Source organism: Ipomoea nil, unplaced genomic scaffold, assembly GCF_001879475.1.
Source record: "Ipomoea nil cultivar Tokyo-kokei standard unplaced genomic scaffold, Asagao_1.1 scaffold0256, whole genome shotgun sequence".
NCBI lineage: Eukaryota > Viridiplantae > Streptophyta > Magnoliopsida > Solanales > Convolvulaceae > Ipomoea > Ipomoea nil.
Window position 1 is genome coordinate 81,484 of NW_017616684.1, and position 18,225 is coordinate 99,708.

The following is an 18,225-nucleotide window of genomic DNA, read 5'->3' on the forward strand; positions in this document are numbered from 1 at the left end:
TGTTGGTAGCAATGTAGCATAGATGACAACGTCATACAATGAGATTATGATGTAGGAACTAGGAATATGTGAATTTTCCTTGTTGTGTATATGACTAGAATCTTAGTTGTACAATGAACTCTTGATATTGTAAGCGTATGTTGATATTTTGCAGTGATCATTCGTTCCCTACATGTTTCATGTGAAAGTATTGAATAAAATATTAATATTTATTATATTTGTATAAGGTAATGAGTAGTACCTCTTATCCTATTTTAATAACTTGTTTATTTGATAGTAAGAATTATAACTATGTAGGTAGTATGAGTATTGATGCTGTAACATGTATAATTTCATCAATAATGTCCACATCCATTTTGCAGATGTTCATTTTCAAGTTCTTATATTTTTAGAATTATTGAATTAGTAGGAATGAGTATAATACTTGATTTTGTGCTTGTTTTTATTTAATTGATATTAACATTTGAGTTAAATTATTTTTCACTCTGTGCATAAATTATTATTATTTTTTTAAAATAGTGACTACATCCTACATACCAAGTATTTTTGTTGTGAAGGTTGATGTTGATTTTCCTGTAATATAAGCAGCTTGGGTTTAGAAGATGAAATGAATTGTAAATTTATATTAGTTCTAATATATTTAATGAATGCACAATAAGTATTTTACATATATGATAATTGAATGAATCAACGGTGGCAAATTTGACATTTCTCCATTTTCTAGGTTTACCAAATTGATTACAGCATTGTTGTAGTCTCGACATTTTTTCAATGCATCAAGTGTGTTACGATGTTTTATTGCCCTACATTGGCAGTTTTAATAATGAGTTTTATATGTAGCTACGTAAGATAATGATATAATTAACATTTACATATTATTATCAACAAAAAAGCATATTAGTCATTTAGGTGTTTTGCTCGGGGTTCATTTGGTTCAACTATTATTGTGGACAAAGAAACCCATAGTGTAAGGAATAAGATTAGATATAGTAAAAATTTGAACATTTTAAATATGATGTAGTCCAAAGATATTACGATGTAATTTCCCGCTTTAATTTGTTAGGTTATTTGAATATTCTCTCTGTCAACAAATCCCCAAGTAGTTAATATGATTGGTTTCAAACTATTTTTAATTTTTTTTTCATGGTATTAATAAAATAATTGGTAAATAAATATATAACATTCTATTTTGTATTATATATTTGATATTTAATTACAGGATAGTGTAAAAAGAAAATAACAGATAATATAATGAATATCCAATCGTTATATCGTGCACCAGGGCGCACACAGCACTGTGCGCCCCGCGCCTCCCAAAACGACGTCATTTTGTTAAGTTGTTAAAAAAAAAAATCTATGTTTCGAATGCACATAAACTCATAACAGAATACACATAATCTAACATAATACACATAAACTTTTAACTGAATACACATAATGTGGTTTGGTTAACATAATACACATAAACTCTTAATTCAATACACATAAACTCAGAACACAATACACATAAACTTTTAACTGAATACACATAATGAGATTTGGTCTGTTCGGACGAACCGAGTGATGTCAGCAAGAAACACGCGCGTTTTGTGTCTGGACGCACATTGCTATGTATGTCCTGGTGCACGGTATAATTTGCCATGAATATCAATTGATGAATTTAAATGTAAAGGATCTTTGCATTGGAGAAAATAAAGACAATATAACTAATGTGATTATTTCTCTTATTTAATTTATTGATAATAAATATTTTTTTTAAAAAATAAATATATTATATACGCATAATTTTAAATTAAAGAAATACATATGTATCATTTGTTGTTGTAACTACTAATTTTTACGTATAGGCGTGATGTACATAATACATGAAATGCGTCTATGGTCAACATTTTTTGAAAAATTGACAAATACATTTGGAACATACGTTTCTACCTTAAACGCATGTCCCAAATAATCCTTTCCCATTTCAGTCCAACTTTCAAAATCATCATATTTTTGTCAACTTTTAGTCTTTTCCCTAACAAAATGGGGGTGGAGGCGGGGAAAAACGAAAAAGAAAAAAAAAAAAGAAATAAAATAGGGCGGAGGCCAGGAGCCTGGAGGGAGTATTATTACTGTAATAGCAAAATGAACGACGACGTTTCTGGGTTACTATAAAATGGCCATCCCGCCCACCTTCTGTATTCCCTTTTTTCGGACGTTGCAAATCCCTATTTCTCCCCCTCCCCCTTCACTTCCTGCCGTTTTCCTCCTTTCTATTATACGCAAACCCTAAAGAAGAGATAAGCTTGGTGGAGGCAGTAGTAGTTGATTGGCATTGGCTTTGTTTCCCTTTCACGGTGAGTTTGTTAACGCTCTTTCGTTTTTTAGCTATGATGTTTGCATTCAAATTATACTACTTGGCTCTCTGAGGAATACAAACATTTCGATTCTTCGTGAATGCAAGGATAACGCTTAAAGAAACAAAGTATTATATTTGAGTAAACTTTTGAGTTAGGCGTGGCTGAATCACATAGCTCTTGCTTTTAAACTGCAATCACTCTGCTGCTTCGAGTTTAATTGAATAGAATCTACTGTTATTGTCTTTGTTTACATATAATTTATCATTTTGTTGAGAAGGAAAAAGGCCAATCCTGTCTCCGTTTGTATGACAGGAGACTACATAAGTTTTCATTAATTTTTGTTTCCGGTTGATTTATTTATTTTTTATTGAATGGAAATGGCTGATTACCTAAATTTGTATTCTATAGTTGTGCATAATATCTTCTGTCCTTCTGAGGCTCTGAGCAGGAGTTGCATATTTGAAAATTCGAAGTGATTTTAGATTTTTTTTTTCATTGTTGCTAGCTGAAGCGGTTTTCTAAACTGGCTTCTATTTGACTATTCATGCTCCTACCTCACCTGTTTACAATTGTTGTTAGTAATGAAGATGGTATTTACAGCATCTTTCAACCAGTTTAATGCTTTTACTTTGGCTTTGGCTTTTTTTGGGGGGGTCTAAGTGAAAGGGGGATATTGTTGACTGTGATGGGAGAAAGGAGGGAAAATAGAAGGGGATGAGAGAAATGACCAAAATAGCCTCAACCATAAGTGTGTGGAGTCGTCACAAGCTCCACATTTGTTAATAGCTACTGTTTGGTCTGTTAGTGGAAGGAGCAATTTAGTGATGAGAGAAGTATAAGTGGTGGATGATATTTGCAAAAATTAAACAGAGGTCCTACATTGATGGATGTTTAGTAATTGAGGGATCAAAAGTGGAAATTTCCCTACTATTAATTATGTTAGGGATTGATAGTGTAGAGCTAATTTGTGTGTGATTGGCTTACAATAGAAAATTGAATACCATTTTATGCTACTTTGCAAATGATATAGAGCATCACTTTTCGCTAGAAACTTTTGTTTTGATAGGGTTTTACAATTAAGATGTATTCATATGTGAAATTGAAAACAGAAAATTCTGAACTTGAGGGTTTAAGCAAAACACATGGAGGTGAAAGCAGAAGAATTGTCATCAACAGTGGTTAAAAGGAAATCTGCAGAGGAAAGTTCAACTGGTGCAGAAGTTCCAAAGGAAGAATCAGCCCCGAAAAGGCGCAATTTGACTCGAACATGTGTGCATGAGGTGGCAGTTCCAAGTGGGTATTCCTCATGTAAGGATGAATCTGTTCATGGGACTCTTGGGAATCCTGTTTATAATGGAGAGATGGCAAAAAACTACCCATTTAAGCTTGATCCATTTCAAGAAGTTTCTGTCGCATGCTTGGAACGGAATGAGTCAGTTTTGGTCTCAGCACATACATCTGCTGGAAAGACAGCAGTTGCAGAGTATGCTATTGCAATGGCATTTAGGGACAAACAAAGGGTTATATATACTTCACCATTGAAAGCATTGAGCAATCAAAAATATAGAGAGTTGAGTCAAGAGTTTTCTGATGTTGGTTTAATGACAGGTGATGTTACACTTTCACCAAATGCAAGCTGTTTGGTGATGACCACAGAGATCCTAAGAGGGATGCTCTATAGGGGTTCTGAGGTGTTGAAGGAGGTTGCTTGGGTTATATTTGATGAAATTCACTACATGAAAGATCGTGAGAGAGGCGTTGTTTGGGAAGAGAGTATAATCTTCTTGCCGCCAGCTATTAAGATGGTTTTTCTTTCTGCTACGATGTCAAATGCCACTGAGTTTGCTGAATGGATATGTAATTTGCATAAGCAGCCATGCCATGTGGTTTACACCGATTTCCGCCCTACCCCATTACAGCATTATGTGTTTCCGGTGGGCGGTTCTGGATTGTATCTTGTAGTTGATGAGACTGAGAAGTTTAGGGAGGACAATTTTGTGAAAGTACAGGATACTTTCGTCAAGCAGCATCCAGCAAATGGAAGCAAGAGTATGAATGCCAAGTCAAGTGGCAGAATTGCAAGAGGTGGGAATGCTTCTGGTGTCTCTGACATATACAAAATTGTCAAGGTGCATAACTTTATCTAAGATTGTCTTATATTCATTGCTTTATTTAGTCTATTATCTCATTCTCATTAAGATTGAATATGCCAGTATGTTTATCATTTCATATCATTGAACTTGAAAGCTTCCTTAACTTGCAGATGATTATGGAACGGAAATTTCAACCAGTCATAATTTTCAGTTTTAGTAGAAGAGAATGTGAACAGCATGCAATGTCTATGTCCAAACTTGATTTCAATACACAAGAGGAGAAGGCTGATGTTGAAAATGTATTCCGGAGTGCAGTGCTCTGCTTGAGTGAGGAAGATAGAAACCTACCTGCCATTGAACTTATGCTGCCCCTGCTTCAACGTGGGATTGCTGTGCACCATTCTGGCCTGCTTCCTATTATCAAGGAACTTGTAGAACTTCTGTTCCAAGAAGGACTTGTTAAGGCTCTATTTGCCACTGAGACGGTAGTGATAAATACATAAAACAACGAGATTTAGAATTTTTTGTGTACTTACACTTACACTTAACAGAAACCATTTTACTTTGGTCTTCTATATTATAGTTTGCAATGGGATTGAATATGCCTGCAAAAACTGTAGTTTTTACTAGTGTCAAAAAATGGGATGGTGATAGTCATCGATACGTTGGATCTGGTGAGTATATCCAGGTAAGTCTGTTTGTCTTACAATTCTAGCAGAGAGCTTGCAGTTGGTTGGCTTTTATTTTATAGAAAAATTGTTTTTTTTTTGGTAGATGAGTGGAAGAGCTGGACGCCGTGGCAAAGATGAGCGTGGTATTTGTATCATAATGATTGATGAGCAGGTATTCTATAACTTTGTTTAGAAACTGTTGCTGTGATAATTAAATCCACTTTTACTCCATAGTTTTTAGTTCTACACTAAACTAAGCCATCTTATGTCTTAAGTTTACTAACCAATATACTCTTGCATGCTGTTACATTTTTGGCCCTTGGCATCTGCATTCTGCACTTGTAAACTAGCCCAAGTTTATGTTTTATACACTAAATTTCCCTGTCATATTTATCATAAGTTGGACACCATTAATGGTTTTAAATTCTGAACAGAAGTCAGTCACCAATATGGGGATAAACATAGTAATCTAATGGCCTCATCTAGTGACTCTAGGTAAGAGGTCACAAGTTCAATTCTCATTCCTCCTTAGATGCATGCTCTATTGTTTTAAATATGGGGATAACCATAGAAATAAGTAGAAGTGCCAAATTTGTCCCCTTAGTCAAGTGAATAGTGCAATTTGGGTCCCCTAACTAAAAAAAGCTCTAATGAGGTACCCTAAACCATCAAAGTAGTGCAATTGGGTCCTAATGTTTCCTATTCAGCTGGCGCTAACAAAGCGTCCAAGCATTTTAAAAAATTTTTGTTTAAGGTTATCCAATTCATCTTCTCTAACAAGGTATCCTAAACTGGCAAAATAGTGCAATTGGTTCTTAATGTTGCCTATTCAGCTAGCGCTAACTAAGCGTCCACATGAACTATTTTTCAAATGTGGCGATGATTTGAAGAAAGATGAATTGGATAACCTTAAATAAAATTTTAAAAAAAATGCTTGACAGAGACAGCCAATATGAGGACAGCTCTTCCCCAGTTTTTATAAAGGACAACCATGTTTGTCAAAAAAAGTTCAAAAACATATGAAAATTGGACAGCCATGGCTGTTTCAAGTTCATAGGGAGATGCTGTCCAAAAGAGTCACCGGACTCTTTGTCCGACTATTTTAGTGCTGGATGAAGATGGTCCAGTAACTGTCTTCATTGATTTTGTCCCAGATCAGGGGTGATGGCTGTTTCCGTCACCAGGTTGTCTTTATTATTATTTTAATTTTTTAAAAAGTTACCCAATTCATCACCACATCACCACATTTTAAAAATAGTACATGTGGACACATGGACGCTTACTCTGTGGAGTCGGTGCCAAATCAAAAGTAACCTGCTCAATAGGTAACATTAGGACTTGGACCCAATTGTACTATTGTCTCGACATAGGGGATTAGGGAGTGGGTTTGTTTGTTTTTTTTTTTTGGGGGGGGGGGGGGGGGGGGGGGTCAGGGATAAAGTAAGAACCTAAGAAGGAAAAATGTTGCTGGGTAAACAAGACCTCCCTTCTTCTCTTTTCTTCATTGGCTACAGTTCCTCCTTCTTTGTAGTAGCAGCAGAAGTCACTGCTACCACCAACTCTGTCTTCCAAGTGCACTACATTCTGCTGAGAAAGTGAATTCAGGCTTCTCTTTTCTCTGCTCTAGGCCAATTCTTGAATTCTGAGGTGGTGTAAAATCCAAAGATGGTTAGTGACTCATTGAAATTGCCTGAGCTGTTGATGACTTTTTCTCTGCTGGCGTTTAGGTTTTGGGGGTGGAGACGTTAGGGTTAATTTTACTAAATCCACCTACGATTGGGGTTTAGTGTCACTTCTCCCTCCTGTAATTGCTTTTTAGTATAATATGGGCTACACTGATCAGTAGTCAAAGTTAAGGTTAGTTATAATTGAATGAATGTTTTACCCTTTTAATGACCTAAAGTAATGGGTAATTAGGGGAGATGTAATTTTTCACTTGCTGCGAAAACTGGAAATCCCAACACACTTGCCATTTCTTCTGCTGACTGTTTTTTGTCCTTGGTTGGTTTAACTCTTAATAAATATTGCTAATTCAAAAGAAAAGCTTGTTGGTGACATATTAGCAATGGAACAGATGCAAAGTATTTAGAAAAAGTATATTACAGTACTTGCATTATGGATCTGTAGCAAATTGTTGGTCATGTTTTTCAATTTCAAAGTGCCCTTAGTTATAATCTCCAAACTATAGGGGAAATGAGAGAATAACAAAAGCATCAGTCTGAATTTGGGAAGATACATCTGGACACATACCAATTACAGGGTTCCAGAATTAATTTTTTGAAAAGATTATCTGTGGCAGATAAATCGAGCTTCAGGTTGTAGCATAATATCCAATACAAAAGGAAAGGAATTCTCTTAACCACCTCTTCACATCAACTGTCAGAACAGCCACTTGATTTTGTCCACAGGAAAATAGTCATTTAATGCAGTGACTATAAATTTGGCTTAGTGTCATGTCTATATAATAAACACAGGTAAGTGAAACTAAATGCTAATTACATGTTGATTTAGTGAAATTAATCCTTATTAATTTAAAGAGTATATAATGTATACTGTTGAATTTGGAAGATGGAATGGTCTGGCGGGTGGAGAATAACACCACCCGCCATTGGTGTGAATCAGAAAATTGGTGTGAACTTGATTTATATGGGCTCTTATTTGGATCATTTGACCCCCAAGTGCACTGAAGTTTAACCACGATAAGCCTAGGTTTAAGTACACAGCTTATAAGTCTAAACTGGTATAAAACATGCACAAAACTCAAAAGCTAGCAAGTAGTGTTTAAATCATAAAAATCTTATTGTATATGTACTTTAAGAAAACTAATTCAGGTATGAATAATTCTCTCCAACAAGTTTGATGGATTATTGTTTTAAAATATTTTGATTTCAGATGGAGATGAATACTCTCAAGGATATGGTTTTGGGGAAACCAGCACCACTGCTCAGCACATTTAGGCTTAGTTACTACACAATTTTGAATTTAATGAGTCGTGCTGAAGGCCAATTTACTGCCGAGCATGTTATCAAGAACTCTTTTCACCAGTTCCAGTATGAGAAGGTAATTCCTTGAGGAACAATTTTCTGTATCTATGCTATGGTTTGTACTGATGTGGTTTCTTGCTTCTTTAGGCCTTACCTGATATAGGGAAAAAGGTTTCCAAGCTAGAACAAGAAGCTGCTATGCTTGATGCCTCAGGGGAGGTAATTCTTGTTCTATTTGAAAACATCTTTTAAATATTTTGGTCCTGAAATTTGCTTTTTACCATTTGCAGGCTGAAGTAGCTGAATATCATAAGCTAAAGCTTGAGATATCACAACTTGAAAAGAAAATGATGGCTGAAATAACACGACCTGAAAGGGTTCTCTATTTCCTACTGCCTGGTAGACTGGTGAGTGGAAGGGCCATGTATACTCAATAGTTCTGCATTTTACTGACTCGATTCTGCTTAGATTTAATCACTTAGTGTCTGCTTATTGTTTGTAAAATTTCCTTTTCTGTGACTCAAATGGTATATTAATTTTCTCCATTACTAAGTGATGCCATTTATGAATTATTTGTTAACTAGATATTTTTATCATTATCATAGCAATACCAGTGAAACAATGCATAGATGGAGTCATTGAAAGGAAGTTCTCATAGTTGTTGATCAAACTCAACATCTAGTCATCTATATATGTTTTTCATTGCTGCACAATGTATCCCAGTTTCTCTCTTGTTTTTTGCACATTGCATTTTACATGTGCCATTGTTACATCTTTCTTTAGCTCTTCTGGTACTGCAATGTATTTTCCTCAGTTTTTGGTGCTTGTTTCTATTCATATGACAAAATTCCAGTGGAAAATGTGGGGTTGGGGAGTTAGTATAATCTAAGCATATATATGTGATTAAGGAGACAATTCTTTCTCAATTCTGTTGTCTTCTAGAATAGAGCTTTGGGTAGGACCGTTGGGCGGGGGGGGGGGGGGGGGGGGGGGAGGCCACACATGTCCTTCACTGGATATTTTGATAGAACAGATTTGGATTTCAACACCTCTAGAAGATTTGATGTACGAGTTGAAGAAAAAATCCATGTGTATATATATGTGTGTATTGGCTCAGTCTTTTCCTGAACTGTTGTGGCCTGCTTTGTTTGAGAATTTGTTTTCTATTTTGCAATTCCTTGTCCATGTCCAAGTAAGGCAGAATGGACTTGTCTGCTTTTACTCTTCTCTAAAGCTAAAACAAGCTGGCCGTGTTAGGTTAGTTTTTAACTTGCTAACTTACAAGTTGTTTTAAGGTCCTTAAGGTTCATGGTTATCACTTTGATTGCAGGTTAAGGTTCGGGAGGGCGGAAAGGATTGGGGTTGGGGGGTGGTTGTCAATGTGGTTAAAAAGCCCCCAACAGCATCAGGTTCTTTGCCTGCTGCACTTTCTGCTTCGCGTGGTAGTACCTATATCGTGGATACATTACTCCACTGTTCCCTTGGCTCCAGTGAAAATGGTTCTCGACCCAAACCATGTCTTCCCATTCCTGGAGAAAAGGGTGAAATGCATGTGGTACGTAAGTACGTTAGATAGTACAGGAAAGAAAAAAGTTGTACAGTACTGCAGTTGCAGAATTCATTGAATACATGTAGCATTTCTTGTATTTTTGAGCCAATGTGCTGGGTAAACAAACTATTTCAATTGTCAGGTTCCTGTTCAACTGCCTCTGATATCTGCACTCAGCAAACTGAGAATATCTGTTCCTCCTGATCTCCGGCCGCTTGAAGCAAGGCAAAGCATCCTGCTTGCTGTACAGGAGCTTGAAAAACGTTTTCCTCAAGGCCTCCCTAAGCTTAATCCTGTGAAGGTAGGTTTTGTTATTCATTATATTAATATAAGTTGATGAATTTGTTTTAAAGCATTTACGGAGTATAATTTATGTGATGTTGAAAGTTTTTTGCTTTACTCTGTTGTAGGATATTCTTAATGCTTTACACTATTCTTGAACCCTAGAGACTTAAATAGTTGGTCTATGGAATATCAGTGTCTGTGCATCTGAGGAAAGTGGAAGAGCTATCCTTATGTTTGGTTTCGCTTTTCAGGACATGGGCATAGAAGATCCTGAATTTGTTGATATGATGAGCCAAATAGAGGAACTGGAGAAAAAGTTGTTTGCTCACCCTTTGCACAAGGTTCTACAAAATACAAATGATAATCCATTTTTCTTTCCAAGTTAGGCAGTAAAGAAACATTTTTTTTTAGCACTTGTCCAACCGCTCCTAAAACTGTTCAACTTACTGCCCCTTTTGTTTGGTGTTCACTGATGGATAAATGCTTTGCAGTCACAAGATGAGCATCAGCTTAAGTCTTTCCAGAGGAAGGCTGAGGTTAACCATGAAATTCAACAGCTCAAGTCAAAAATGCGTGATTCACAGGTAGATATCTCATGTGGGAAGTTCTTTACTCTATTTATTGTGCTTTATTAGTAAATCTGCACATACACCATCCTAATGCTGTTTCCTTTTATACCTTTTGCTTGTATGGTGACACTCTTTGCTTCTGTTTCAATATTCACCCTTGTTAATGTAAGGGTATATGTATCTTATTCTTGTTACATGCACAGACATGACATGTATGTTGCTAGGGGTTAAACCCATTTTATCCTTTGTACCGTTTCCTTCCAAAAGCAGGGGCCAACATACGGGGTGTAGTTCACACACAAGCTAATTTAATATTAAGATATTCAAAATCAAATCATTAGTCCAAAAGTTTAAACTAAGTATACAGACAATTTAAATTATATACTAATATAGGTTTGGTCTAAAATTATATACACACACACACACACATATAGGGCCTGGTTTTGTGCGGACAGATCTGGACCATTGGATAAGCTTAGATTAACGGTTGGAAACAATAAATAGGGGAAAAAACGCGGTCGCATTTTGGCAATTTCAATGATATGTTGGTGCATTTAGATATGCTTGGTGGTGCATTTAGATATTCTTGATGGTGCTTTGAGCCCAATGCACCGTCAAGCATTCTTGTGTGCACCACATACCAACACTTAAGTGCACCACAGACTAGCATTTGGTGGTGCACAACAGACTGGCACATAGTGCACCACAGACCAGCACTTAAGTGAACCACGGAGCAGCACTTAGTACACCACAAAAATATACTTGGTGAAAAAAATTACAAAAGTGCCACCGCGTTTTTCTCATTTTTATTGATTTTCATCTGTTGATCTGAGCTCATCCAATGATCCAGATCCTTCCACACGTCCGCACGGGGGAGGCTGCCTCATCTGATCCAATTCTGTTGTATAATAAGTTATCTACTAAACCTTATATAGGTTATTGTTTTTGCGTCCCCTTAAAGAATAATTTTGGTGAAGGTTTTCTAATCTCTTCATTAGCTCTATTTATTTCCTAGCAGGCTGTCTTCTCTAATGTTTAGTTTCTGCCCAACAACTCTATCCAGTAGATAAAATGGGATAAAAACTGAAATAAGCTTTTCCATGGAAGAGTTTATCACTGGGTTAAAAAGTTCCTGAAGGCAACTCTTTGCCTCAGTGCTCAATGAAGCATTATCATATGAATATTTTAATATTCCATTAGTTTTTTCAGTTGATAATCAAGGAAGTAATTTCCCTTATGCACATCTAGAGTGATGGTATTTTGAATGGCTTTGTGCCTAGCTATTGATGAATAGTCATATTAAGTGTGTTTTCAATCTCATTATTCCCACGTTCCTACTGATCTCCATCTGCTTGAGTTTTCAGCAATATTATGAGTTTTGAATACTCCATTTTACTTGCAAATTTATTTATTTTTTTCAAAATTTCAGCTTCAAAAATTTAGGGATGAACTTAAAAATCGCTCCCGGGTACTGAAAAAACTGGGTCATATTGATGCTGATGGTGTTGTCCAATTGAAAGGAAGAGCAGCATGCTTGATAGACACAGGAGATGAACTCCTTGTTACTGAACTAATGTTTAATGGTAATATACTTTTTCTCTCTCTAGCTGAAGCCTGGTGACTGCAATATACTTCTATATATTCTAGGTGCATGTGAAAGGGAGGTGATCTCTTTAGTGCCTGCAATTTTTTAAGCTGGGGCATTGGAAGTTTTTTTTTTTTTTTTTGGATGTATTATTTGCACCCGTGATTCCTGGGATCTATTTTTTTTGTGCACGCTTAACATTTGTATTTATGAGTTTATGACCATATGTTATATGGAGTATGTGTTTTGACTAGATAACATATCTATTATAGGCTTGATGCCCTGGTTTTGTCTTGTAAACTTGATGAACCATGTACAGGTTGCATGATTATATGAGCTTTTCATACTTTTTATGCTATATCTGTACACTGGATTGTTAGGCCCATCATAATAAAATGTTTGCCAGTATTACTGTATTCTCTAGCAAACTTTTACCATGTATTTGAGGGAAACTGAAAATGGTTGATCAACAACTGGTACTACAGTTCTGAATAATTTCTCTGATCAGGTACTTTCAATGATCTTGACGACCATCAAATTGCGGCTCTGGCAAGTTGCTTCATCCCAGGGGACAGGTCAAATGAACAGATTCAGTTAAGAGCTGAACTTGCTAAACCATTACAACAGCTACAAGAGAGTGCAAGAAGAATAGCAGAGGTCTGTTGGATTAGGGACAAAATACTCCATTTCTTGATTACCACAGTGTGAACATTAATAAGAGGCTTCTTTGTGATTGCAGATCCAACATGAATGCAAGTTGGAAGTAAACGTGGATGAATATGTGGAGGCTTCTGTTCGACCATATTTGATGGATGTTATTTATTGTTGGTCAAAGGTGAGTTAATAATCCTTCATGCCAAGTGTGGTTTGTGATTGTGCATTACTTGTGATGCCATTAGTTGGGATACACATCTCAAACACACTGAATGATGCATTGCAGTTTACTGTCGGCTAATCAAATTCTTTAGGCTGTTTATGGATGCTGTTGGATTAAATTCTCTTTTATCCCCATTCTAAACAAATAAAATGATCATGAAAAATAATCATCTTTATCATGTCTACCTTGAAAAAGAGAAAGTGAAACCAAGCTGATATGTTGTAAAGTCAAACCAGCCATATGCCAAAATATCAAGTTTTAGGTTGTACATAGTTATTTTATATACATTTAGAAAAAAAGTAAAACATACGGGTTCTCGAATTGCACGGGTCTGAGCGCATATCATGTAGAACCAATCTGAAATATTGCAAAGTAGAATCAAACATGTATTGCTTCATGCATCACAAGGGTATTACTCTAGTTACATGTCTTGTGATTGTATCTCAGGGAGCATCGTTTGCAGAGGTTATACAAATGACTGATGTCTTTGAAGGCAGCATAATACGGCTAGTTAGAAGGCTTGATGAATTTCTGAACCAGGTAACCTCAAAGTATTGTTAAATTGTGTTGAATTTCCTTCAAATACAACTACATGAGTTTGGTGACCTGCCTGAGACCAACTTGTTTAACGATATGAATATCTGAAAACATCTTCCTGGGTTGTGCAGTTGAAGGCTGCTGCCCACGCAGTAGGAGAAGTTGGTTTGGAGAACAAGTTCACCGCAGCCAGTGAAAGCCTAAGACGAGGAATTATGTTTGCAAATTCTTTGTACCTCTGAAGTAGCAAATGTGGAAGCTGATTTTTCCTGTCTGCTGGGAGAGTGACATTACCTTACCTAGGAAATGAGGTTTGTGTATTCAGATAGCATGTTAGCATGTGGTTTTTCATTGGTTGATATGTAAGATGCATGCTTCTACTGATTTCTCTTTCTTCTCCTCTCTCTAGTCTAACCTCATTTTTGTATACATGCTGACATGCAAGTATGTTGTAGGAACAACCAAAGAGAATATTTGTTGCTATAGTGTTACGATATACGGACTCCATAGTTTTCTCTTTGCTCAAGGAATTCAATGATTTTTAATTAATTGTAAAATTTTTGGCTGAAAGATTTTTTTTTTTTATTTAAACATTTTTTTCTTTCAATTCAATGGTGTGGTTGTGTTTTTCGGATAGAGTTAATTACCGTTATGGTCCATTGACTATAACGAAATTATCAATTTGGTCATTGACTGTTTTTTTGACCGATTAAGTCCCTCAATTTTAAAAATCTTAAACAATTTGATGACATCTGTTAACTCGGGATTAAATTGGTAATTTTGCTATAATAAGGGATCATTTTAGTAATTAACTTTTTGGAGAAAATGGTGCATGTTATGATTGAAATGGTTCCTTGACTATAGGTAAAATTATCAATTTGGTACTGAGTTAACGAATGTCTAACGGCAAAATAAATGGAGGACCAAATTGGTTAAGATTTTTAAAGTACGGCAAAATAAACGGAGGACTAAATTGGTTAAGATTTTTAAAGTTGAGGATTTAATTGGTAAAAAAAATAGTCAAGGATTGAATCAGTAATTTTGTTATAATCAAGGGACTATTTTGGTAATTAACTGTTTTGAATAAGTTTGAGAGTTTGTTTAACCCTTTATTCTTTTTAAAAATAGTTAATCAGAAAATCTGTTTGGCAATAGTGAGTTTTTGATTTTGTAGAGAAGATAACAAATGGCATGGTATGCCTCATGCAGTTAGGAAATCAGAATGGGTAATAATTTCTTGCAAAAACAGTGGAATTTTATTGATGGATTGTATGGTGCTATCGTACATAAAATGAACAATCAAAAGGTGTAGTAGTTGAAATGCAGCAGGACCATCATGAATCAGATTTTGCAATAGGTTTAAAGACAACAGTGGAATGTTTTGCAATGTGCAGACTGAACTGTCCTCCTTTCTCACTTGTGTCAATCTTTTCATCTCCACAAGGAGGCTTCATCTCGAAATTGGTGACGAGCTTGGCAATGAGGAGCCCGAGAATCGGCATGGCGAGGATGATCCCGGGGCAGCTCCGCCTCCCCATGCCAAACGGCAAGTACCGGAAATCAACTTTGCCGCCGGCAACTGCAGCCTCAATGCCACCTTCTTCCTCCATAAACCGCTCTGGCCGAAACTCGGTTGGATTGTTCCACCATGCAGGGTTGTTAGCCAGCCACCATGCATTCACAACCACTTTTGTCTCCTTAGGAATGGTGAAACCACCCAGCTTAGCCTCCTCAAGGTTCATATGAGGTACTAGCAAAGGTATTGGTGTGTGTAACCTTAAGGTTTCATTGATTGTGGCTTGTAGGTATGGCAACTCATGCAGGTTAGACTCTGTGACTGCTCCCCCTTTAAGGACGGCTGAGATTTCATCTCTGATCTTTTGTTGGACGGTGGGATGGTTGACCAACTCAGCTATGGCCCACTCCATGGACCATAGAGTTGTCTCTATTGCTGCAACATTGATGTTCTCCACAATGTACAACACATTTTGTTCACTGATTTCTCCCTTCATTTCTGCATCTATTATGTGGTCTATTGCACAGCATATCTTGTGGTTTTCCCCATTTGCACCCATTATTTTCCTATATAAATCATTTTGAATTAGCATCCTAGCTAGCTAGCTAAGTCAGATTCACATATAATAATACTAAAAAAAATTAGAAATAAGGGTCAAATAGGCCACTGAACTGCACACCAAATTACAATTAGGCCATCGAACTCAAATAAAATGCAATTGGGTCCCTGAACTATACAAATTCATTCAATTAAGTCTAAAATGGTCTGTTTACGTAACATGTAGGTTGCGGATTTTTTAAAAATAATTTTAAATAAAATAATTAATTAAAATTAAAATTAATTTTTTTTTTTTAAAAAAGAACAACCGGAGACAAATTGTCTCTGGCCGTCCTTCGTCTCCATGGCAGGAGACGAAGGTCTCTTCAGGTCAACAAAGTATCAGGTAAACAGATCATTTTGGATCTAATTGCATGAATTTGTGTAGTTTAATTAAGACGTAATTGTATTTTTTTTGAGTTTGATAACTTAATTGCAGTTTGGTGTTAAGTTCAGTGGCATATTTAACCCTTATTCCAAAAAATTATAATTACGTACCTTCTCCGTTCAACAAAGTAATTGTTGAAAAATGCCAATCTCCTTTTCTGCAAGTCTCTACACTTGTTAAGATAACCTCTTAGAAATGGCCTAAGCAGAGGGATGAAATCGCCATAGTTGTACTCAAAGCTCTGAGCCAATCTGCTTCTCTCGGAGTTGAACCTAGTTGCCTGAATGAACAAGGGATCATCTTGGGACTCAAATTTGGCGTCGAACATCATGCGGTACATGATGTTGTACAGCATCAACTGCAGCCGTTTTCTGATCACCAACCCTTCATCTCTCACTCTCTCATCCTTTCTCAAATCATGGACCACCAACTCCATCTCATTCTCCCACATCCCACTGTGCTGGTGAACAACTTTGTTGGTGAAGAATGGGAGCGTCATGATCCGCCGCATTCTTCTCCAGTGCTCCCCGTAGACGGTGAACACCATGTCCTGACCGTTCCCGGTGAAGATGTCGAACACCACGTTGCGTGGCCGTGACCCGAACTCCACCCCCTGCGCGTGCAACACTTGGGTTGCTAGCTCAGGGTTCGACACTACGACTAGGTTTTTCGAGCCGAGTTTGAGAAAAAAGAGTGGGCCATAAGTGCGTGACATGTCTGCCAGCATCCTATGGTTCAAGTCATTGCCCACTTGGAGCCAGTTGCCGAACACGGGGACCGTGCGTGGGCCCGGTGGTAGATTGGACAGGGGCTTGGAGGACCGAAAGAGGTGGACAATTAGGAGAAGCAAAGGGAGAAGTAATGATAGTAAGGTGTTGCATGAAAGGAGTGCAATTGCAATTGCAAGAATGGTACCAAAAATGGACTTGCTAAGAAGTGTAGCCATGTTAATGAGATGAAAATCAAAGCTTGCTAGCTTTATGAGGACTTATGATGGAGAATGGAGGGAGGCTTATATATATATATATAGGATGGAGGTTGAAGAGTAGGCGCCCAATGGTTTTTGGTATAATCCATGGGCTCATTTGAAATCTAGGTAGGAAATTCAAGTTTCTACCCAAGTCAAAATTGGGGGTTGGTATAGGAGATGGTGGATGAATGATGATGATGAACTAATTTTAACAAGCCTTCTTGCATTAATAAAGTTATTAATAACATGCGAGATAAGAGTTTATTGATTTTGTCTTTTGAGCTATTTTTATATTTTATCCTCAATTTATGCAATTATATATATGGCTATTGAGTCACATTCTCATCCCGTAAGTTAGTGTAAAAAAATGTCATGCATGTGCCAATACTAGGCAGGTCATATAGGGGCTTGTTCTGGTGTGAAGGATATCTCAAGTGAGAGATGGGGTGAGATCTGAGCTGTTGATCAAATTTAGATTAACAGTTCAAATCAATGAATTTTTTTTTTTAAAGCCGTATCCTCAGTTAAGCTATGAAAAGACGCACCTAAAGTTTTAGACTGACGCACCTTAAGTACAGAAATCACGCACCTTAAGCACAGAAACCACGCACCTTAAGTCCTTAACTTTGCAATTTTGACATGATTTGGTCCTCCATCTATTTGACCGTTTGTTGACCGTGATCGACGATCTCCAGAAGAACCTTCAGCTCTCGTCGGAGCACGTGGAGGCCTCCAGGATGATGTTGCACTGGTTCGGAAACACGCCGTCTTCTTCGCTTTGGTACGAACTCAACTACATTGAATCCAAAGGAAGGATGAAGAAAGACGACCGAATTTGGTAGATTGCTTTCGACAGTGGATTCAAATGTAACAGTGCGGTCTGGAAATGCAACCGGAACCTTAAAAAACCGACGATGGACCATGAAATTACATATATATGCTCAAAAATCACAGCCAACAAATGGTCAAATAGATGAAGGACCAAATCGTGTCAAAATTACAAAGTTAAGGACTTAATTGGTTGAAATTGAAAGTCGAGGACCAATTTGTGAATTTAGCTATAGTCGAGGGACCATTTTGAGTATTTACTTTTTATTATTATTATTATTATTATTATTATTATTATTATTATTATTATTATTATTATTATTATTATGTATACCCTTAGGTCGTTTTACATGTTAATCTAAACAATTGATTTTTTCAAATATCTTTTTTACCAACTCTTGATATAATTTGCTGGTCAAATTCGTTAATATAAT

At 36.6% G+C, this 18,225-nt stretch overlaps 2 protein-coding genes across 2 annotated transcripts; one reads left to right on the plus strand and one right to left on the minus strand.

The window, feature by feature from the left end:
- The first annotated feature begins 2,184 nt into the window (after window positions 1-2,184).
- On the plus strand, window positions 2,185-14,085 carry LOC109146768 (DExH-box ATP-dependent RNA helicase DExH10). Its single transcript, XM_019294420.1, has 17 exons — window positions 2,185-2,339; window positions 3,452-4,471; window positions 4,606-4,920; window positions 5,019-5,123; window positions 5,210-5,278; window positions 7,999-8,166; window positions 8,238-8,309; window positions 8,381-8,497; window positions 9,421-9,645; window positions 9,782-9,940; window positions 10,176-10,265; window positions 10,416-10,508; window positions 11,923-12,076; window positions 12,587-12,735; window positions 12,818-12,913; window positions 13,403-13,495; window positions 13,624-14,085. The coding sequence occupies exons 2-17, from the start codon at window positions 3,485-3,487 to the stop codon at window positions 13,732-13,734; spliced, it is 3,003 nt and encodes a 1,000-aa protein (XP_019149965.1). The 5' UTR covers window positions 2,185-2,339; window positions 3,452-3,484; the 3' UTR covers window positions 13,735-14,085.
- Window positions 14,086-14,729: 644 nt separating this feature from the next.
- Window positions 14,730-16,996, minus strand: LOC109146796 (cytochrome P450 CYP73A100-like). Its single transcript, XM_019294446.1, has 2 exons — window positions 16,104-16,996; window positions 14,730-15,574 (listed from the first exon to the last, which is right to left on the minus strand). Exons 1-2 carry the CDS (start codon window positions 16,937-16,939, stop codon window positions 14,827-14,829), a joined length of 1,584 nt encoding a protein of 527 aa, XP_019149991.1. The 5' UTR covers window positions 16,940-16,996; the 3' UTR covers window positions 14,730-14,826.
- Window positions 16,997-18,225: the final 1,229 nt, after the last annotated feature.